This window comes from Hylobates moloch, unplaced genomic scaffold (genome assembly GCF_009828535.3).
Source record: "Hylobates moloch isolate HMO894 unplaced genomic scaffold, HMol_V3 SCAFFOLD_6, whole genome shotgun sequence".
NCBI classification, from domain to species: domain Eukaryota; kingdom Metazoa; phylum Chordata; class Mammalia; order Primates; family Hylobatidae; genus Hylobates; species Hylobates moloch.
The window spans coordinates 151131207-151154746 of NW_026652281.1; the positions used below are offsets into that span (position 1 = coordinate 151131207).

General features: G+C 37.1%; 1 protein-coding gene across 4 annotated transcripts in view; it reads left to right on the top strand.

Moving 5' to 3' along the window:
- The window catches only part of CPEB4 (cytoplasmic polyadenylation element binding protein 4), a 74308-nt gene that overhangs the window by 44347 nt on the left and 6421 nt on the right, over nt 1-23540 (top strand). Inside the window, exons 3-9 of one of the 4 annotated variants that reach the window (XM_032158651.2) lie at nt 497-547; nt 11062-11085; nt 12993-13166; nt 17521-17610; nt 17974-18092; nt 19827-19941; nt 21088-21269. In XM_032158651.2, the coding sequence (XP_032014542.1) occupies nt 497-547; nt 11062-11085; nt 12993-13166; nt 17521-17610; nt 17974-18092; nt 19827-19941; nt 21088-21269 (755 nt within the window). The remainder of the gene's footprint in view (nt 1-496; nt 548-11061; nt 11086-12992; nt 13167-17520; nt 17611-17973; nt 18093-19826; nt 19942-21087; nt 21270-23540) is intronic. The other 3 variants (XM_032158652.2, XM_032158653.2, XM_032158654.2) reach the window with 3 other exon arrangements.

Genomic DNA, 23540 nt, shown 5'->3' on the forward strand with positions numbered 1-23540 from the left:
ATCAAGTGTAAGTTTAGTGAAATGTTCTTCTTCCCTCTGAGAATATTCCCCCAAACCTGAAATTAAACCCATTAGCCTGTCTGTACATGTAGCCATAAGCCTGGCACTTTTCTTATGAGTCACATAGGAAAATATTACTGCCAATTACATAGTTTCAAAAGTAATAAAACACCACACAAATGAAGAAAAATTTTCACATTTATTGGGGCAGAAGTGTGAAGATTGTCATAATGAGTTGCTATTACATAATGGTATAAAGAAAATTGCCTTGGATGGGGATTTGCAAATTAGAAGGACCTAGTTAAATATGAGAGATATTTTCTTTTCCTACTTTCAAACTTTTCCTTTTTGAATATTGATGAACATGCTGATTGATATATCCTCTGATTCAAATACCTTGCCTATTTGAAAGCAAGTCAATTCAGCTCTGTTATTGAATAAGTTTAAACCCTCTATGAAAAAAGTAAATTTAGTAACGGCCTTCTTTTACCTTCAGGTCGTCTAAACTATTCATATCCAGGATCCGATAGCTCTCTGCTTATTAATGGTAAGTGATAATTGATTTACCCTAGTGAAGTGCACAAAACTGATATAGTAGTTGTGCTTCAGCAGTGGAGAAATGACATTAGTTTGTTCTGTAATGATAACTGTAAGTTGCTATTAAACTATCAGCTAGTTTAAGAATGATTCTTTTAGCTCACAATTGTGGCAGAAACTTTTCTTTTTAATATGAGGGCCAACTGATTCCCTGTCCTGAACTTGGTGACAAAGAGAATGAAAATCCCATAATGATACCTAAAGATTGGCTTTATCTAATATTAGCTTCTGTAAAGTGACCTTTGAAATGTCAACATAAAAGCCATTTCCACGTGGCTGGAAAAATGTTCCAAGAGGAAAGAATAAGCAGAGATCTAAAACCAGAAAAAGGCAGCCTAAAACCACAGTGCTTGACATTGCATAGGACAAGGTCATTTGCTGTTTGCTGTCTAACAAAAACAAGAAACATGAAGTTTTATTGGCTTTCCAGTGTCTTCATTAGATTCTCCTTTCCTGTGCTAATATTCTGTCGAGTTCTCTTTTTATGTGCATAGTGAAGCAAGCTAAGTTTCACCAGGAGGAGGGAATATCCACTCACAAGAATTTTAGTGTCTGTCTTTTTAGTATCATGGTCTAAAACAACTGGGTGAAATACAGAGGTCTTGTTTACTTCTTTTCTACTAATTTGCTATGGAATGTGGATTTCAAATTTCTGTGTGTAGAAAATGTCTTCCATTTGTCAAAGCTCATTTTAAGTCCCACGACCTCTAAGAAGTGTTATGGACTAAATAGCTATATTCTCATAATTCCCAAAACAAATAAAAATAAAAATTCTTCCATTCCTTGATTTTAGTATGTTGTAAATGAGGAGTTAAAAATTATTTTTATAACTGGATCTCCTTTTGAAATCAATGTGTCGTAGGATTGTTGAGCCAGGAGAAGTTAGCAGGAGATTTGACTTTTGAGAATTGCTGGGTACATCAGATCTTCTAGAGACTAAATAGTTTATAAAATCTTACTTGGTCATCAGAACTAGGTCTTTTCATGCTACAGTGCGAGAAATAATACCATAATGTAATATTCTAGCATAAATGTGTTAGGTCAAAAACCAAACCCAGTGGCGACAGTGCCATCAGGATAAGGAGAACATAAGGGATATATATATACATGCAGAGGAGTTTACCTTTTCCTTTGGAACTAGTTCAAGTCAGTTCCAAGTACTGGAAATTGTAGTGAACCAAGATTGGAGATATTACTGTGTCATCTTAGGCAAAGTGATCAACTCTTCTTTGTCCCAGTTTCCTTGTGAAGGTGTTCCTGTTGGATTAGTTGCCTCTGGGGCCCATCTTGTTGAGGGTTGTCCAGAAAAATAAGCTCTCTCTATTGGGTTTTCCTTAAAGCTAAATTCACTTAATTAGGAAAAAAAAGTCACCTGTAATCCCAGCACTTTGGGAGGCTGAAGCAGGAGGATTCCTTGAGCCCAGGAATTCAAGACCAGCCTGGGTAACACGGCCAAACCTTGTCTCTACAAAAGATTTTAAAAAACTAGCCAGGTGTGTGGCACATGCTTGTAGTCCGAACTACTTGGGAGGCTGAGGTGGGAGGATTGCTTGGGCCGGAGAGGTCAAGGGTGCAGTGAGCCATGATTGCACACCTGCACTCCAGCCACGGTAACAGAGTGACACCCTGTCTCAAAAAAAGAAAAAAAGTATACTATTATGAGATTGCCTTTCCTTTTTTCTTCATTACTACCCTTTCTTTCATAAATAGATTATTTTTAATGATCTTACTTGTCAATAAAAAAATAAAAGTAACTTTTTCCCAAAATATTTATGTTTTCAAATTTTACTGGTGCATGAACTCTAAGAGAAGACTAGATAGTTTTTAATGTTGTATACATGGAAATTTTGTTTATTTTAAAGGCATACTGACTTGGGTTAACATTGCCTCAAACTGAAAGACATGAAGATAAAGGACAAAGAGAGATATCTTTCTTTTAAGAAACATCTCTTGCTGCCTCCTCCAGCAAGACCCAGGAGTGTGGGGTTTACAGTTGCCGTGGTCTCAGGTCTAGTACTGAGCTTCATGGGGCCCCAAAACTTGATTTTGTCAGATTTGATGAAGGATTAGTTTTTTAGTAACCAACCAACTAGGACCAGATGCCAATTTATTCATTTATAATGAAGCATAAAACTTCCAGGTAGACCAGATGCTGGAGGTGACTACTCAACCGACCTATTCTCTCTCCAGTAGCAATGTCCAGATTAGAGCAGAAGATTGCTTGAAAGTCATGAAATTAAAACTAGGTAGGGAGGAGAGGTGTTGAGACAATTTTTTAGTGACCTTGATCAAGATATGCACATTGCCTATTCTGTCAGTCATGTTTGTGAAATATCTTCTAGAGTGGATCACATCTGTAGACAAATTAACCTCATTCATGTATTCATTCTCAGTAGCTTTGCTCTTACTTTAGCTCAGGTTTTGGGGGTACCTGTATTGCAAATCTGGCATAATGAATTGTGCTTAGTGAAGATTAATTAAAGAATTACAAGTACTACCCATCGCATAGGGTTGTGGTGAAGATTCAATGTGTGTAAATCACTTAGCATTGCACCTGGCACGTAGTAAGTCAAAATAAGAAAATTAGAATAAGTAATATTTTTGGTTAGGAATTAATCTCATTCATGTATTGATTCTTAATAGCTGAAAATATATAAGGAAAAAAATACAGAACAAAGGATTAATATGAGTTTGTAAAAATTGTTGAAAGTTGAACATGCTTTCGTTGTCTGTCATTAAGGTAGATAATCTAAAACTATGCACTTTCAAATGTATTCCCTTCATGTCTTGTGTCCATGCAGCCTTTTCTTAAAACTGAAAATAAAAGCCTAATATATTATGTCACTTTATAGTCATTGTTTAATTTTAAGACTGAAAGGTGCTGTAAGGAGCTATTCTTCCTTGTCCACCGTAATCTATTCAGGCTTTTAAAAACCTTTAATAAGGTGATTATATAGCCACTCTGCTTTGTTTCAATGTAACTTTCAGAGCTTTTTCTTCCAAGTTATCTGTTGAAAGCCGTTTCTTGTTTTGTTTCGATAAAAATGTAGAGCAGCTGTTTATTCTCTTTCTCACATGAACATTTGAATTTTGACTCTCTGATTTTTATTCTATGCTTTATTTTGAAATTTTTAAGCAACCTCAAAGCTTTTAGAAAGAGGTTTAAATCCTCAATAAATAAAAAGAAAATCCCCTCTCCAGCCTCTTATTGGAAAAATCATAACGATAATTAAAAGAAAAAAAGTCAGAGTCACCAACCAGTTTTCAGTGGTTTATATTGGACTAATGTTGTAATTTGCCTTTACAAAGATACATAGGTTGTATTCATCCATGGATCAAATTGTTTTTTTGCCCTGCTCGATCATCAATTTCCTACAGTTTCATACAATGACCTTCATATACTACTCATGTTAAAAGGCAGTGCCAATATAATTCAACAATGATTGGTAATTGTGTTAAGAATGTTACAGTTCACACTCTAGGGAATTTTTCAATTTATTGCTGTGTTAATAGTTGTAGAGATTTTTTTGAGGGGCAATCTTGGGGACAGTTCCTGGATTTTCAATGTATTTTTAAAACCAAACTCTCTAAAGCTACTTTTTGGATGCTGTATTAGTTTGCTAGGGCTGCTATAATAAGTACCACTGACTACTGGCTTAAACAGAAATTTACTTCCTCAAGTTCTGGAGGCTAGAAGTACAAAAGCAAGGTGTCATCAGGGTTCATTTCTTTTGAGGCATCTCTCTATGGCTTATAGATAGCTGTGTCGCCACATGGTTTTCCCTCTGTGCATGTCTGTGTCCTAAACTCTTCTTATAAAGACATCAGTCATACTGGATTAGGGACCACCCAAGTGACCTCATTTAACCTTAATTACCTTTTTAAAGACCCTGTCTCCAAATATAGTCACATTCTGAGGTACTGGAGGTTAGGACTTCAACATATGAATTGGAGCAGGAGGGTGGGGATAGGGGGTGGCCACATAATTCAGCCCATAATAGATGCCTTTTACTAGTAAATTTCATGTAGTAGGGATATAGTTAGAATGCCCATTTTATGGTTATGAGAAGCAAGCCTAAAACTTAGTTTCCCAGTTAAGTGAGAAGAAGTGCTAAACATAGGCCAGTTACCTCAAATTCCTCTGGAGTATCTTGGCTTAGCTCTGAGATAGACATTGGATTAAAAGATTAATTTTCCTCTTACCCAGCTTGAAACTTTATTTTACCTAAGAAACCACCACCACCTCTGTATAAAAATGCTTGTGCATTGTACTTTTTTTTTTTTTTCTCTAACCTTTCATTCCACTGCTTTAGCCCTCAGGATTAGCTACTTCAAAAATGAACCTTGTGGCAGGAGAAAGTTATAGAGCAAAAAAAACCTGTTAAGTTTTAACAACTCATATATATTTTTTCTTTCCTTTGAGGAAGAGATTAGTAAGAGATCTATTAAGGGTAGCACAGAACAACATTTCTTTCCTTTTTTTTTTTTGAGATGAAGTCTGTTCTGTCATCCAGGCTGGAGTGCAGTGGCTCCATCTCGGCTTACTGTAGCCTCCACCTCCCGGGTTCAAGCAATTGTCCTGCCTCACCCTCCCAAGTAGCTGAGATTACGGGCACCTGCCACCATGCCCAGCTGATTTTTGTATTTTTAGTAGAGATAGGGTTTTACCATGTTGGCCAGGCTGGTCTCGAACTCCTGACCTCAAGTGATTGGCCTGCCTTGGCCTCCCAAAGTGCTGGGATTACAGGCGTGAGTCACCACACCCGGCCCAACATCTCTTAATTATAGTTTTTTGGAATGAAAAGAGGAAGATTGTTTGCTTGGGAGAGGGAAGAAATCTATCAAAAAGGAAGGTGTAATTTACTCAAGAGAAATGTAGATGATGATCACTTACTGAAAATGTATGTAATATGGTTCTAGTTGCTACAATAATAAGCATGTTGAAAGATCCCTTCGTTGAAAATATATGAAAACAAATTGTAAACTCTAAAGTGCTCTACAATTGTTAACCTTAAAATGCTAATGAAAAGCTTAGAATAATTGTTGAAGATCATACTAAGAATATATGCATATGAATTTACTTTTGGGAAAGGGAGGAGATTATTTATTGAGTATGTGACTGACCATTACATATACACATTGTGTTTTTCATTATTCTCTCATTTGCTTCCCATTTTTATAAATAAAGAAACTGAGGGTTAGGGACGTAAGGAAACCAGAGTTGCATTCTCTGCTCTTTTCTAAGGTAGACCTTACAAATAATAGTGTTTTTATCATATCTTAGGAACATTCTTTGAATGTTGTTGTACCAACAAGCTAATATAAAGATAAGCCAATGTGATAGGAATTTCTAACTATAAAGCAAATGTAAATTAATTTTGTGGCAGTGAGCCTATTAAATTAGGGATTAATTTATGAAATCATTTAAAATGTTTCTTTGCATCTTTGTTGAATTGTATGCTTTGATCTTTGTAATGATTGTGTCTGCTTTTTGGTTCTACCATCTTTATTCTTTTGTTCACAGATTAATTCCTTTTAGCTTCAAGCCTTTGATTTATATCTTTTCAACTGATTTACTAATTTGGCTAATTTCCACACTCCTCTCCCCATATATTTTCTTTTAGTCCTCCTGGAAAAGTCAGGTTGTTTTGTTTTGTTTTGTATTGTTTTGAGACGGAATCTCGCTCTGTTGCCTGGGCTGGAGTGCAGTGGTGCAATCTCAGCTCATGGCAACCTTTACCTCCTGGGTTGAAGCAATTCTCCTGCCTTAGCCTACCAAGTAGCTGCGATTACAGGCATGTGCCACCACACCCAGCTAATTTTTATATTTTTAGTATAGACGGGGTTTTACCATATTGGCCAGGCTGGTCTCGAACTCCTGACCTCAAATGATCCGCCCACCTCGACCTCCCGAAGTGCTGGGGTTATAGGTGTGAGCCACCATGCCTAGCCGAAAGAAGTCAGTTATTTGATAACATCTTATCATCTGAGCTACACCCCCCCTTTTTTTTTCCAAATAGAATTGCTATTTGTCTTCTCACCATGGGGCAGAGAGAGGTGCACAGTTGGAGGGCCTAAGGTAGATCAGCGTAACCCGAATAGGATCCGTTTCTTCATTGTCCGCTAAAACATAGTAATATCTTGTCCTTCATGGCCTAAAGTCCTATTCGTGACAGAATTGATTAGGTGCTGTCATGTAGGAAAGTATGCTTTTGTATGAAAGTAATAATGTCATTTGTTCATTTTTAATATTAGTACCAAGGGGAAAACCAAAAAGGGTTCATTAACAAATATAGCAATATAGCATATGCAATAATAATAAATTCAAATGGTACAGAAAGGGATAAAACAAGAAGTGAATGCCTTCTTTCCTCTTTCTAGAAGTTTCTCTCTCTAAAGGTTCTTGTGGTTGTTTCTAGAAAAAATATTTCATGGCCGGGTACAATGGCTCATGCCTACAATCCCAGCACTTGGGGAGGCCCAGGTGGATGGATTTCTCGAGCCCAGGAGTTGAGACCAGCCTGGGCAACATGGCAAAACCCCATCTCTATAAAAATAAAAATAAAATAAAAAGTAAAAAGATTTTATGCATAGTCCCACATATCTATTTACATTTTCTTTATTTTTAAATGTACACAATAAGGATTCTACAATACACACTTAGACACTGCATGCAGGCCAGCATCTTAGAGAGCTTTAGGTACATGAACGTGAGCCACATTTAAAAATGCCACATGCTCAGTTAATAGGGTTGCTCCTTTGAAATACGTACATACATACATACATACATACATACATAAAAATGCCACATACTAGGTGTTTCTTCTTTTGAATGTGTGGGTACTTTGTTTCTCTTTGATTATTACAAATGTTGCAACAAATGAGAAAAAAGTACTTTTTGTGGGATAAATAATATTTTATTTGTATAATATAATGTGTAGGGAGGGAGAAAGTCAGGGGAGCCCTGACAAGTCTTTCTGTACCTACTTCGTAAGTCTGGCATAACAGATTAATGGAATATTTTGCTAGAGGGAATTTGATTCTGCATATAGGGCTAATAACAAGGAAAGGAAGCATTTGTAAGCAATCCTGTAAAGACGTTTTAGAAATAAAGTATATCAATAGATCTAATAGCAGGTAACCAGAAGTTATAAAAATTTATGGCCATGATATTTTGAGCCTTTTTTTTTTTAACATTCTTGAATCCTGTTAGTTCTGAACATTAAATTATTGAGGACTTTATAAATCAAAACTAGGCTGGGCACGGTGGCTCACGCCTGTAATCCTAGCACTTCGGGAGGCTGAAGTGGGCAGATTGCCTGAGCTCAGGGGTTTGAGACCAGCCTGTTCAACAGGGTGAAACCCCGTCTCTAATAAAATACAAAAAAATAAAATAAAATAAAAAGCTGGATGTGGTGGCATATGTCTATAGTCCCAGCGAGACTGAGGCAAGAAGAATTGCTTGAATCTGGGAGGCAGAGGTTGCAGTGAGCCAAGATCGCGCCACCGCACTCCAGCCTGGGCGAGACTCCATCTCCAAAAATAAAAATAAAATAAATCAAAACTAAGAACTAATAAAAGTGGATAAACATATAAATAGTATTCATTTAAACTTTGGTGGGGACTAGGAGATTTTTATTCAGTGGTAATAGCATGCATCTAAAAAATCTTTTAAGAGTCTACTTTTTGGTAACTGGAGGAAAATTCTGAGCAGGGTTAGTTTTGCTGACTTAGAACTTTTCCAAAATGTAGATTTCTTTGAACATAATTAAAGTCATTTTTTAACTTACACTTCCTCGGATATTTGAGAAACATCAAATAACAACTAACACTTGCTAGTCATGAGATTGGAAATCTGTCTGACATTTTCCTGAGGAAAGCAGAGAGGTTCTATGTTGCAAGAATTTCATCATAAAGTGTGTGCCAATATAATTTGAAATAAGTGAGGAAAAGTGCTTAGTACATCTTTTTTGTGTAAGATAAAGTGGCATTATTTAGCATTCTATTAATGTCTGGGTTCCGGTTACATAGATCTGTTCAATTTGTAGAAAATTCATTGAACTTATGGTTTATTTTTGTGTATATGTCATAGGTCAAAATTTACATGAAAAATAATGTATAAGTATTACAATAAGTGGAAATAAAAATTACACATTCTCGTTTTGCATGTTCCAGAATGTCATTGTTTTTATTTCTTCAATATTAATTTACATTAATTTCCTGATTTGATTGGACAACTTTTATAGTTGTAAACATTGTTCACTTATAACCTATTTTCCCTTAATATGAGAAAATATCTACATAGCTTTCAGAATTTAATCTCAGAATTTAACCATGAATTATTTTATATTGACCAGTTTAATTTTATAGTATACTATCAAAGTTTGAGAGTGTACATTTGAAGATTTCGAGAGTATTTGATTGTAACTTTTGATCCACAGCCCTTACTATTCCGGAAATTATTTATTTTTGATATAATGGAAGCCATGAGAGTTTTCATGTTAATTTTGTAGCTATATTATAAAAGCTTATTCTTTTCAAATATCTGTTTTCTCAGAAATCCAAGCAGCATCAGTCAACTTTTTAAGATTGACAGCACTAAGATTTTCAAATCGTTACTTTGTTTCCCCAGACTCCCTAATCTTTGAAGCAGTTGTATGAATAGAATGTTCTTAAACCAGCGTCTGCTTTTGTGATGCTATTTGTCTTTCTAACCTCTGTCAGATTAAGTCAGAAAATACCTACCCCTCCCCAACCCCCTAAACTTAAGATCTATTAAAGTGAAAGCACAACTGCTTGAGGGAGATTGTATGTTGTGTGAATCCATTTGCTCAAATACTTTGGTGAAATCCAGGGCTATCTAAGTGTGGCAGAAATGTATTTTGGTTTGAGATATAATTTCACTTTGGAAGATACTCACATAATATTTGAGTTATAATTATTTAGCATTTATCTAGAAGAATAAGAATAAAAACCTTGACCAGTTTGTGAGTTTGTGTAGTGATTTCTTAAAGGAGCTATACCTTCTAACTCAAAAACCTATCCCAGGCTGTAACCCTGGGACTTTGGGAGGCTGAGGTGGGCAGATCACTTGAGATCAGGAGTTCGAGACCAATCTGGTCAACATAGTGAAACCCCATCTCTGCCAAAAAAAAAAAATACAAATTTAGCTGGGCGTGGTGGCACACCCCTGTGGTCCCAGGTACTGGGGAGGCTGAGGCATGAGAATCGCTTGAACCCGGGAGGCGGAGGCCGCAGTGAGCTGAGATCGCACCACTCCAGCCTGGGTGACAGAGCCAGATTCTGTCTCCAAAAAGAAAAAACCTGTCCCAGTTTGCTGTTGAAACCTCATCCCCAGCCAAGTCCCCACTTGTTCTACATGCTTCTGTTCTGGCCACCTTTCCCTGAATGCTACACCAGCACCCCTGCCTGTAACGCTGTTGAGCCTGGAATGCCCTTCCTCTGTTTTTCCTTTAAGGGCCACCTCAAATTCCCTACCCCCACCCCCAACTTTTTCGTCAGAGTCAGTTCTTCCTCCTCTATTCCTGTTACACCTATCACATAACTAGTATAACAATAGGCATGCTACACTGTTGTTTGTTTATGTGGCCTTCTGGCTTTAAAAGCTGCTAGTTCCTGGAGGTCAGGGACATGCACTATTTACTATTTATCCACAAGATCGGGCATTCAAGAAATGTTCGTTGGATAGAATTGAGGTGTTTGGACAGGCTGGGCTTATAAGTGCCAATTTGTTTCAGGGAAGACATTTTCTCAAAGGTTTTCTGATTTAAAGTTTATACTGTCGTTTCCTGAGTAGTCCAGTGGATTATTAATTACCTTTACTTTGCCCCTTGGCTACAACCTACTTGGCAATAAAAATACCAAGTCTTTTACTTTTCAACATTTAGGACTTGGTAGAAGACTTGATTAGGCATAGGGAACTGTTGGCTAAAAGGAAGTTGATGAATTGCTTGAAGGTTTCATTTGTTATGATTTTCTCTTATAAGGGATTAACCGAGGAATACTGTAAAGTTGTTATTTATCTTCTGGTGGTGAAAAAGTCATGAATTAAATATTGGTACATCTACTAAATTGCTAGTTAGCAGGGAATTCTGAGAGAAAACGTTATTAATATGGTAATAGTTGGTTTTGATTATGTTGTATACTGCCTTAGTTTCATAATAGTTTGAACCTTGGGCAACAATTACAGCAAAAAGCTTCCCCTAAAACAAATAAGATTCAATAAAGTTTTACAGTGTCCTTGAAGAAATTTTACAAATGCTCAAAATTGACCTCTTACCATCCCATTCCTTGTTTTTTTAGACATTTACCAGGAAATGAAGAATATAGTCACAGTTTTTCATTTTCAAAAGCTGGTAGATGAAATCACAGTTGATTCTTTTGACAATGTTTGAAAGGTTGTTTTGTTTTTTTGTTTTTGTTTTTTTCTCATTTGACATGCAGCAAGGACATATGGGCGAAGGAGAGGTAACATTGTTTTTAACTTTTAAATGTATCACTTGTATTTGGAGACGACCCAAGCTTGTTTAATTTCTAACCTTTGTGGGGAAGGGGAGAGGGGAAATGAAGCATAGCTTTGATCCTTACATAATTTTTGTGTTACAGTTAACATTTTAGACATACTTTGAAGGAGTTAAGGGGCTATAAAGAAATTTATCAGAATGGTGGGATTTGGATTTGAATCAAAATGATTTCCCTGTGTTAAATGAGAAATCAACTTATTTATATCTAAAGATGTGCTTTTTTTCCTTTCTGAAAGGAATTTCTTAGAAAAAAAGAATCTTTAAAAAGAAAAATATGGTCACACTAGTCCCAAAATACCTCATTATCTTGGAGGTTTAATTATACTTAAATGCCTTATGTCAACTTTTTTTTTTCTTTTTTACTAAGTAAACAATACATGTGGTTTAAAATGAGATGAGCTAAATAAATGACTAATCCTATAAATTTCAAACATTTGGGGGAAAAGCTCTAGAAATTTTAGGTAATTCTAAAGAATCATTTCCTAGAGGTACCTGAATAACTTATTCTTGGCACCTATATTTTGCCTTTTTACGAGAAAGTAAGACAGTTAAATAGCTTAGATTTAAAGGATAAGTGATTTTTTAAGATCATTCATGAAATAACCTCCAGTTTTATAATCAGTTTGTGTCTTCACTTGACATATGCTACTATAGGATAAATTTATAAAAAATATACTGTTATTATTTGTGTTTAGTAATAGAAATTGAAGACAAGTGTGGCAAAACCTGGAATGTTTCTATTAAAGTTAAGAGCACTTGAGATAGGTTTCTAGAGGATCCATTAACAAATTCCGCATGTAGTACCTAGAGGTAAATTGGCAGCCAGAAAAGTGATAAAACAGTGCTTGGGAGATTTTGCAGCTATTTGTAGCTCTGTGTTTTCCTTATGATTTAAAAGTTTATATTTTGCTGTCAGGTAAATATGGAAAGACTGTTACACATATTGGCATCTCTGGTGTTTCCTGCAGATATATTCTGGATAATAAGATTTTCAAACAGTAAATTTAATGACTAGTTTTTAGAAATAGATAATACCCTTAGCAAGCTGATAATTACCCAGCTAATAATAAATATATCTTTAGCATGCCTAATAATCTTAAATTTCATAAGACTACACAATGAAGTTGGAATATAACATTAAGTGGGTTTTGATTATATCCCATTAGTTAAGGTAAATAAAAATGAGTGGTCACTTTAAAAATCTACTTGTTACGTTAGCCAGATGTCATGGCATGTGTCTGTAGCGCCAGCTACTTGGGAGGCTGAGGTGGGAGGATCACTTGAGCACAAGAGTTTGAGGCTGCAGTGAGCTATGATTATGCCACTGTACTCCAGCCTGGGTAAAAGAGCGAGATGCTGTCTCAAAAAAAAAAAAAAAAATCTACTTGTTCATTTTAAGCACACTCTTAGAGGAAATTGTGCAGGCTATATTGTTTGATTTTTTAAAGAAATATAAGTGATTCAATGTCTTATAGCCAAATTTAATACTTAGTGTACATGTCTAGGTTGCCAATAGCCATGGCGCCCTGCCAAGGGAGTACAGCCTGCTGCCGACTGCCTGCTAAAGTGTGCTCTCTCCTCCTGTACTTCAGTTCACCTCACTGAAGTTTCTGGATCCCAGTGGGATACTTGAGTTGCCCTCTATTAATATTTAACCATGTGCTTTCTCTCTGACTCAGCTGGGACTTTAAGTTGGTGGGAATTCAAGAGTATAGCTCAGTGTTTCTATTATTCAGTGAGAAAAATAAAAGCAGCAGTTTTATTGAATCTGCTGTTTCCTTGTTTCTTTGCATGATAATCAGTGGCAAGGAACATTTTCTGTTACCGTTTTTTCCCTGCTTTCTATTCCAGGTCAGTCTTCACTGTTTCCAATGGAAGATGGATTCTTGGATGATGGCCGTGGGGATCAGCCTCTTCATAGTGGCCTGGGTTCACCTCACTGCTTCAGTCACCAGAATGGGGAAAGAGTGGAACGATATTCTCGCAAGGTGTTTGTAGGTGGATTGCCTCCAGACATTGATGAAGGTATATTTAGAACTGTTGACAGCATGGTGCCCCGATGGTGGCACATAGTAGGAAACTCATAGATAGTGTTACAATAACAGTCTTATCTGGCTCCAATAGTCAGCCCTGCTTGCATTATTCTCTTGTCCTATCCTCCTATCATGGCATATAAGATTAATTCATAGAAGGGAGGGGAGCAGAGCTGTGCAAACCAACTAGAGCAAGGGATTGGACTATATGAAAAGGAGTAAACATCACTGGGAAAGCTTACAAGGCACTCGATTGTTATGGGCATACATGGGTACTAACTGCGTTTTTGTCTGTGTGTGCTACTTTAGACAAATTGAATGATGTATTTTCCTTTTTTTCCCCACCTTTTATGAGTGCTCCACAAATGTATAGTTCATCGTTTAAAATCTTAGACTAAGCATGAACTTTTGAAAAATATAGCCTACAGTTGTACTACAAGAAGGATAATCTTATTTAAGGTGGTAAACAAGATGGAAGGTCCCTGCTTACATAGAGTTTACATTTTATTGGGGGAAGGCCCATAAACAGTGTATAAATATGCAAGAAAATACTGGAGAGCAAGTCTTGAAAAGCACACAGCAGGATGATGTAAAATAGTGACGCAGGGAGTTTCTTTTTAATTAGGTGGATAAGAAAAGCCTCTTTGAGGAAGTGATATTTAAGCTGAGACCTGAATAAGGAGCCAGCCATGCAAAGACTTAGAGGGACTTGTTCAGGAATATGCTATTCATCCATGGGTCTGAGTGACCCCAATAAAAATCAAAGTAGCAGACCTTATAGCCTATTCTTCGTTGCTTTCCTAATTTCTTTTGTCTTCGTTTCCTGAGTGAAAATGGAAATACACTAAATCATATTATGGAGAATAGAATAGATTTCTTTATACATGTGTAAGATCTAATAAATAATAAAGTTTAATATCTTCACATTTAGATTGGGATCAAATTTATCAAGTCACTTCATTTTCTTTAAGATAATTTATCTTTTGGAAGGTCGAGACAGAAATGGTTCTAAAAAGTCAAAGATTGAAATAAACATAGAGGTTTTTGCTTTTTCTTTTTGTCTACAATAAAATGTCTTGGTGGAAGCTATGCTGAAATTTCAGGGTTGTCTGAATCAATCTCCATCCTGCCCTCAGTATAGCTTGAAGAATATTGTGTTCTGAAGAATTGTGTACTAAAAATTACAGGGTTTATGTGGGAAAACAAGATTAAAGACAAATCATTTAAAAGCTAATGAACTTTGTACCTGAAGCACTAACAAGAAGAGAATTAGTACCTTGGAGATAACTTGGACAATTCAGGCAAGTAGCTCAGCATGCTTGGGGCTGCTTCAGGGAATATTGAAAATGTACAAAACCAATAAAGCAGAAATGCTGGCTTGCAAGCATGGAGACAATGCAGATGGAAACAGACCTTTGAACACCTGAGGAAGCACAAACTAAACTGTCAGGAGATAAGAGCCCTGCAAGGTTAGGGGCATAGCTCTCTGACAAGAGAATTCTGGTTGCTGCACTTATTTTTAATTTTCTTATAATAGAGCTGGGAGGGTTTGTACCTGTACATCAGACAAGTGGGGGGCTTTTTCCTTTCCTGATGAAGTTTGTAATTCTTTCCTCCCTATGCTAGCTCACCTTACCTAGGAAAAATCATTTATGAACCAGTACAACTTCCATGCTATACTGACATTGTTCCCTGTTTACTAGACTCACACAAACTAAACTTACTCTGCTCACGCTACGTATTCCAAACTGGAATATCACCATAATGGTGCAATACCATCCTGTCCTGCCATGCGCCTGTTAATCTTTTTTCCTGCCAAGATGAGGGCTCACTATGATACCTACGAGAATAGATATCATAGCAGAGCAGACTATACTGTTTTCACAGTCTGGGGAAGATGAAAACAGCTCTACCAGACTGGAATTTAGACATACTCCTCATCTTTCTTTTCTGTTCCTTTACCCTGCCCTATTATCAGGTCTTATCTACACATGCTTACCTACTCTTTCTAGCAGTCTCTTTGAAATGTATTTTTCCATAATCTCATTAGTGTCCAAATATATAATGTAGCATAATTTGTATCATTTAAATTAATAGCAAAATATGGTCAGGCCTGCCTTGTCTATCATTTTTTCCCATTCATCCCTTTTTCCTCTCCCTCTAAAGCTGAGATACTGCTGTCAAGGAAGTGGACTGGTGACAGGGAAGAGGTCTCACGTGGAGGGGATGTGTATACATGTATGTAGAGGGGGCTTGCTCAGAGGCCTGAGCCGCATCACATATGGTATCCAAGAAATAAGGGCGAGAAGACCCAAGGCACAAAGGTAGAAGGTAGAGGAGGCTATAGGGGAAAGATTGGTTACATTGAGCAAATTAATAAATGTCTTTACAGGTATTGGGAACTAGGTTTCTCCCTGCAAAAAGAGAATATAAAGATAGAAAGGCGGAAGGCTAGAAAAAGCCATGAGATGTTGGAGTCATATTGAAAATATCAATATGAACTCATTAGTTTTTGTAAGTACATACACAGATACAGAAATAGTTATAAATTTGTGTTTGGGCGTATATTTATTTATTTCCTAGCTTCCTTCACTGTGAAGACTTAGAAATAATGAATACTCACTAGCAGTGAGCATATAGAGCACCTGTATCTTAGTTTCTAAATATCTTTTGCCACTAAAATGATCAATACATCTTGAAAAAAAATGACTGATTCTTGGGCTGGGACAGGGAAAGAATAAGATGAGCCTGGAGTATCTTCTTAGGCCAGAAAGCATGAAAGTGCTTAAGAATGGAGGCAAGAAGTGCGAAGGACATAGGAGCCTCCCACACCTATGGGACAAGCAGGACAAAAATTGTCCCAAATCAGGGACAATTTTTGGGACAAATTGAGCATCAAAATAAATGAGTGAATTGGATCACAACCCATTGAATAAAATAGATCCAAACTGATATCAATAAATGAATAAATCAATGGGACAGATGGAAAACTCTTCCCTACTGCACAATACTGACTAATATATGTAGAAGGAATGATGGAAACAGATAATCATTATTTGGCAACCATTATTGTGGTAGTAATACAGGCAGGAGTCTTCAATGGATGCCAAGGCTCATGAAGGAACAGGATATTGGTGAGCAACACAATATACTCTTGTAAAACACTAATTGAATACAAAAGGAGAAAAGGTTTCCTTGTGGTAGGGAAACCAGGCGATCAAGATTAACATGCCCTCCAGGTGTGGTGGTATGCACCTGTAATCCCAGCTACTTGGGAAGCTGAGGCGGCAGGATCACTTAAGTTCAAGACCACCCTGGGCAACATAGTGAGCCCTTATCTTGGGGGGAAAAAAGATTAACATGCACATGGTAGGAAAGGATGGCATTGCACCATTATGGTGATATTCCAGTTTGGAATACATAGCATGATTCTGATCATAGGAGGCAGAGCACAGACCCAGGTTGAGGGTCACTATCTTAAGTCTGTTCAGGTTGCTATAAAAAATAACATAGACTTGGTGGCTTATAAACAACTGAAATTTATTTCTCACCATTCTGGAGGCTGGGAATTCCAAGATCAAGGTGCCAGCAAATTCAGTGTCTGCTGAGGGCCTGCTTCCTAATAGATAATAATCTTCTCATTGTACACTCACATGGCAGAAGGAGTGAAGGGTCTCTCCAGAGCCTCTTTTATAAGGGCACTAATCCCATTGAAAGGATTCTACCCCCATGACCTAATCACCTACCAAAGGCCCCAGCTCCAAATACCCTCACATTGGGGAATAGGTTTCAACATACGAATTTTGAGGGAACATAAACATTTAGACCATAGCAGTCATTCTGTAGAATGAATATGAAGGACAAGAAAGAACATGGAGCTGTTCCAAGTTGAAAAAAGACTGATGCTCTGAGGATATGATAATTAAGTGCAACCTGTGTTCTGGATAGCACTGTGGATCAGAAAGGATTTTGAAATGTAAATGAAGTCTGTGAATCGCATAGTAGTGTTATATCAAAATTGGTGTATAAGGGAGTGACCTTGCTTTGAGCAGATACCAATAGTTATGTTTGGGATTACAGGGCACAATTTCAGAAAAAGATGCTGGCTGGCTGGCTTGGTTGGATGGCTAGATTGATTTGTGCATATGTACAGATAGAGGGAGAAAGAGGAAGAGAGAAGAGGGTGAAGGCAGATGTGCAAATTATTAACAGCTGGGGAACCTAGATGAAGGGAGTAAAGGAGTTCTTTTTACTGTTCTTGTAAATAGTAGATTTGAAACTTAAAAACTTTCAAAAAATGATCATAAAAATATTTAAATCTACTGTTTTCCTTTGTTGTTTATTAGATGAGATCACAGCTAGTTTTCGTCGCTTTGGCCCTTTGATTGTGGATTGGCCTCATAAAGCCGAGAGCAAATCCTATTTTCCTCCTAAAGGTAATTCTCAAGATTCATTATACTTATGTAATTTATTCTTATATTGTTTAATGTGTAGCCTTTTCATAAATGTTCACCTTCACTGTAAAATGTTGTATTGTTAAACTTGCATTTTCCCAAATGCTCTTTAAAATTTCAACCTAATATTCTTTTAATTCAAATTTAATTTTACTCTAAAAGATGTTTCAAGATGCTACCAAAATGAACTGTATGTTGATGTTATCGGACTTTTGGTATAAATATTGTTTTAATTTTTTTTCCTATTTCTTTTTCCTTTCTTTAGTTTTAGTGCATGATTCCTTTCCCCTGAAAAATTACCAAAAAATAGGAAAACATATAAGCCTTCTTTCCCCCTTTTTCCAGGCTATGCGTTCCTGCTGTTTCAAGATGAAAGCTCTGTGCAGGCTCTCATTGATGCATGCATTGAAGAAGATGGAAAACTCTACCTTTGTGTATCAAGTCCCACTATCAAGGATAAGCCAGTAAGTGTAGTTTAGCATAAAATAGCTTCTTGTTTTTGCCTCCATTCATCTGTTATGTTTGAAAAACCCATAGACAATTTGATGTGTTTGGGGTACTTAATTGACACGTTTGTAAGCCGACTAAGTAAAGTCTTGTTGTGAAGTTCTTAACATTAACATTCTGTGTATTTGCACATATCAATTTGACGTCGAATTTTTGGTTAGTTGAAATATAATTGGTAAATCTTCATTTTTAAAAGATTTCACGGCTGGGCATGGTGGCTCACACCTGTAATCCCAGCACTTTGGGAGGCCGAAGCAGGTGGATCACATGAGGTCAGGAGTTCGAGACCAGCCTGGCCAACATGGTGAAACGCAGTCTCTACTGAAAATACAAAAATTAGCCAGGCGTGGTGGCGCACACCTGTAGTCCCAGCTACTTGGGAGACTGAAGCACAACAATCACCTGAACCCAGGAGGCGGAGGTTGCAGTGAGCAGAGGTTGCACCACTGCACTCCAGCCTGGGTGAAGAGTGAGACTCTGTCTCAAAAAAAATAAATAAAGTAAAAAACCAGACTTCATTTGATAATGCATTTAATAAAATAGCTGAATCGACTCTGAATAACAGAACTCAAATCACAAATACTATATGTACGTCTTTCTAGCTTTTTCCTCACTTTAATGAAGATTTTACCCAATATTATCCTTAACTTTATATATGGTACTCTCCAAAGTAGAGTGAATCGTGTGTATACATGTACAGGTACATTGCATACTGTTTTTTCTTTCTGGAAAAGTTTATCATAAAATGTAGTCTTTAGGAAGAGGAGCAGCTGGCATGTTTTGATGACTCTGGCAAAGCAGCAGTTTATTATCACTCAGCCAGCACCCAGTGAATGATGATAGTGCAGAATGGAGTTGTCAGTGGACCCCGCTTAAGCAAATAACATCTGTGGAGCTTCTCCTGAAGTCTTGTGGTTGTCTAGGTCAGAAACTTTCGAAGAGTTCCTGTGGTCTGGACTCTTTCTGCTTGACTCGTTTATGTTCCCTGCCAATCCCCAACCGTATTTGAATCTGGGACCTCTGACATAGGACTCTGTTGGTGTGGGTATTTGGGAATACACTGCTGTCAACCCATAGCGTTTGGTGTGGGCATTTGTGACAGTTAGAAAATGTGAACAGTTTTAAATGAGGTACATGATTCTTGATTGACCGATCTAATGGATACACTGAAGTATTTGTCATAAAAAAAAATCTATTGCAAATATCATCAGTATTTTTACTTTGAAAACCATTTTGAAATAATGCATCAGATTTGATAGTATCAGGAGTAGTTTGCATTTCCTAGAATACACTGATTGGACACACAATTCTTGTTTACTTAGTATTGTATGTTGATTGGCATTGGATACCATGCTAAAAATTTAAATTATGTAGATATTGAGGCATTGGACCGACTAAAGGCCCAAATAAGCTGAAAAACAGTGAATTAACTTACAAATAATCATAGACATGTTAAGTAATTTGGCTTATAATAGAGAATCAAATTGAACTTCCCACCTTGGTTTAGTTTACTTCTAAAAATGAAATGATGGGTTGGGATACACTCTTTTTAAATCTTCTAGTTTCTCAGCTTTATTGACTTGTAATGATGTGATTATTGCTTTTAAAAATACTTTGTAATAATTTTTAACTTTTTTGCCCATGAATTATCTGTATTGAGAATGAGACATTTTGGTTTGTACATTCCCTAGGTCCAGATTCGGCCTTGGAATCTCAGTGACAGTGACTTTGTGATGGATGGTTCACAGCCACTTGACCCACGAAAAACTATATTTGTTGGTGGTGTTCCTCGACCATTACGAGCTGGTATGATTAAAGAAACAACAAACTCTCTATCCTATAGCACAAGAAATATAAAGATCTTCAGGATAAATTTTTCCTAAGAATTGGAGTTAATATCCAAGAGTGAGAGTTCTAGAATCAAAATATCTGGGTTTGAATTCATGTGTTCTAATAGTTCAGTGACTTTGGACAAATTCCATGACTTTTCTAATTCCCAGTTTCCCCATCTGTCAAGTAGGGATGAAAAGTGTTTCATCCCTAGGATGAAATAACACTAGGAAAAGTATTTCCTAGTGTTATTTTGAGGGTTGAATTAGATGACCAGTGCAAAGTACTTAGTCTAGTGTTGCGTAATGCTAGTTGTTACTCTCATCATTGTCCGAAAAGAAAATAAGTCCTTCAAGGATAGATTCTGCATTGAAATTGTCAGTATTTGTTTCCCACATCCTCATTTGCTCAACAGCCACTGACTGAGCTCTGGGATATAATAGACTTCTCAGCAATGCATCATATTTTTAGGGTAGTACTTACAGAACAAATTAAATTCCTAACTTCAAGTAATTTGAGGTTTAATAATATAAACGAGATATAAAGACACAACATGAACAGGAATGTAGCTGCACGATTTTAACACTTCATAAAGAAGAAAATGCAGTCATTATTTCAAGGTTTTTTTAATGAAAAATTGGGGAAAGGGTTTTGATGGAAATAAGCCAGGAGGGCCCACAAAGAGTCTACCAGTTCATTTTCTAGTGTTCAAGTAATTATTACATTAATCAGTACATTATTAACTGGTAAATCTATGGCAGCAACATGGCACAGAGCAGGCAAACATGGGAGTACTATCACTTAGTGACCTATGACCTTGGACAGATGGATCACCCTTTCAGCACCTCAATTTCCTCGGGAAATTACTACCTACTTCATAGAGTTGTGAGAAGAATAAAGAGAACATACTAGAAAACACCTAGCAACCCCTTGCCCACAATTAAAAGATTAAGGCTTAACACAATGGATGACTGGTAGTAGTAATGTTTCATTTTAATAATTATTATAATTATTATAATGATGTGAGCTCAGAGTACAGATGAATTGCTTTTGATGAAACCGTTGGTGAGCCAGATGAATTTTCCTGATTTTAAATATCCTCTTTGTTCCTTTCTTAATTAGTGGAGCTTGCGATGATAATGGATCGGCTATACGGAGGTGTGTGTTACGCTGGGATTGATACTGACCCTGAGCTAAAATACCCAAAAGGAGCTGGGAGAGTTGCATTCTCTAATCAACAGAGTTACATAGCTGCTATCAGTGCCCGCTTTGTTCAGCTGCAGCATGGAGAGATAGATAAACGGGTAAGCCTTACACTACATTTTGGAAAATTCTAGAAATGGTCCTCTAAATGTGTGATTACCAATATTAGAATGGGAGGATTTTATGACAATAAAGTGACAGCTGACAATTTTGCCTATAGAGTTCATTATGCTCTATAATACATGAAAGAATTTCCTGTGAATTTCTTTTATCTTTCAGTTTTTTGAGTAGTCTAATCAGAACACTACAATTTACTTGAGTTAATTTAATCTTCTCTAAACTGTAACTTCCATTCAATCTCAATCCATCCATCCATTCATTCACTTAGTTTGTAAGTCATTCAATAAATATTTACTGAATCCTTTGTACTGTGTTATATCAAGTATACAAACAGGAATGCCCTTGAGGTTTCCTGCCCTTTTTTTGTTTGTTTTTTAATCCTGGGACATAGCGAAGACTTCAGCAAGCCCTATTTCTCAATGAACTGCACTCACAGATTTCTTTTTTTTTCTTTTTCCACAGCCACTGCCTCTCACCGATTTATTCCTTAGCTTGGTGTTTCATGCATTCAACAAACGTTTTAGTGCTTAGGGCAAGAAGTTCCTGTCCTCATGAGTTTATTTCCTAGCAGATAGAACTGTATCACTTGCCAGTACTACTCAAAGTGTGGCCTGTGGACTGACCGCCAGTCTGTAAACTTAGTTTGTAGTGAGATAGGAATTTAGACCAGAACGTGTAATCAACTACATTACTGGGCACAATGTTTGGTCCAGCTGGCGATTTTTTTTTTCATAGAAAGCCTTTGTTGATGAGGGAAGCAATATATTGATTTATATTTTGGGGTCACCTTTTTATTTCATGGCACACTGGCACTTTCATGCATGCTGACTTTGATATCCATCACTCTGAGGCATTGTGCTAAAATAGATTGATTTTATCATGTTGTTCTCAATTCAAGATGTAAAAATGATCAAGTCAGTAGCAGTTTCTGCTTTTTATGTTTCATGTCATGTACAGTCTACTTCATTGGCAGTAAAAAAATTTAAGATAGTGGTGGTCAGCCTACAAACTGTGAATATATTAAAGAGAAAATTACCTATTCTATTATAAGCGTGGGGGAGGGACAAGATTAGTATGTTAACATGCCTACTTTGTTTGTTTGTTTGAGATGGAGTCTTACTCCGTCACCCAGGCTGGAGTGCAGTGGTACAGTCTCAGCTCACTCCAACCTCTGCCTCCCGGGTTCAAGTGATTCTCCTGCCTTAGCCTCCCAAGTAGGTGGGATTACAGGCATACGCCACTATGCCCAGCAAATGTTTGTATTTTTAGTAGAGACAGGGTTTCACTGTGTTGGTCAGGCTGGTTTCAAACTCCTGACCTCAAGGGATCCACCTGCCTCGGCCTCCCAAAGTGCTGGGATTACAGGCATGAGCCACCCACCATGCCCGGCCTACTTGGTTTTTTATGCACACTAAAAAATACCTACATCTCACTGCCTCATTCCAACATAAGTTTCAGAGCTGTGGGATTGGTCATTAGAAATTCCGACTGAATTTGTGTTCCTCTGCAATGAAATCCTTTGCCCAGTGTTCTTGTCACTCTGTAGACATTATGGAGCAGCCTAGAGGCCAGAAGCCCAGTGCTCTCCTTATGCCTGCTCTTCCTGGACTTCGTGACACTCTTCTTCTCCTTTTGTACTTTTATTTTTTTAGTTAAAAAAATTTTTTTAGAAGGAGGGTCTCACTCTGTCACCCAGGCTGGAGCACAGAATCACAATCATGACTCACTGCATGTTCTTCTCCTTTTGTTCATGGCTAATCTTGGTCGGGATTCCTTGGCAGAGTTGGATGGCACCAGTGGTGGTGACAGCCTGCTGTAAGGGAGTTTCAGCCATGAATCTCTCCAGACTAAAAATAACCAGCTCTTTTCTAGCTGATGAATTAATAACCAGGTGACTGTTAATGCTTGAAAGGTTCACATGACAGGTTGGCCGATAGAACGCTGGAACAGGCCCAGTTTTAGAAATTCACCTCTGACTTTTAGACTCAGGTGAACCATTCTTACTGAGAAAGAACAAAGCAGGGTTTTAGACTGTGAATCCTATGGCTGCATTTTTTTTTTTTTAACAGAGTTCCAGGTTTGTGATTATAACCCAACATGTGTACACTATAAATAGAAACCACGAGCCAGGCTTTACGACAGCTCAGAATCATGTGACACAGTAGTCAGGCGTCTTCCCACCAACTTGAATATTGAAGTGCAGTTGTGTGGAACTTGGATCCTCTTAGTTGATTTTGTTTAAATTATGATTC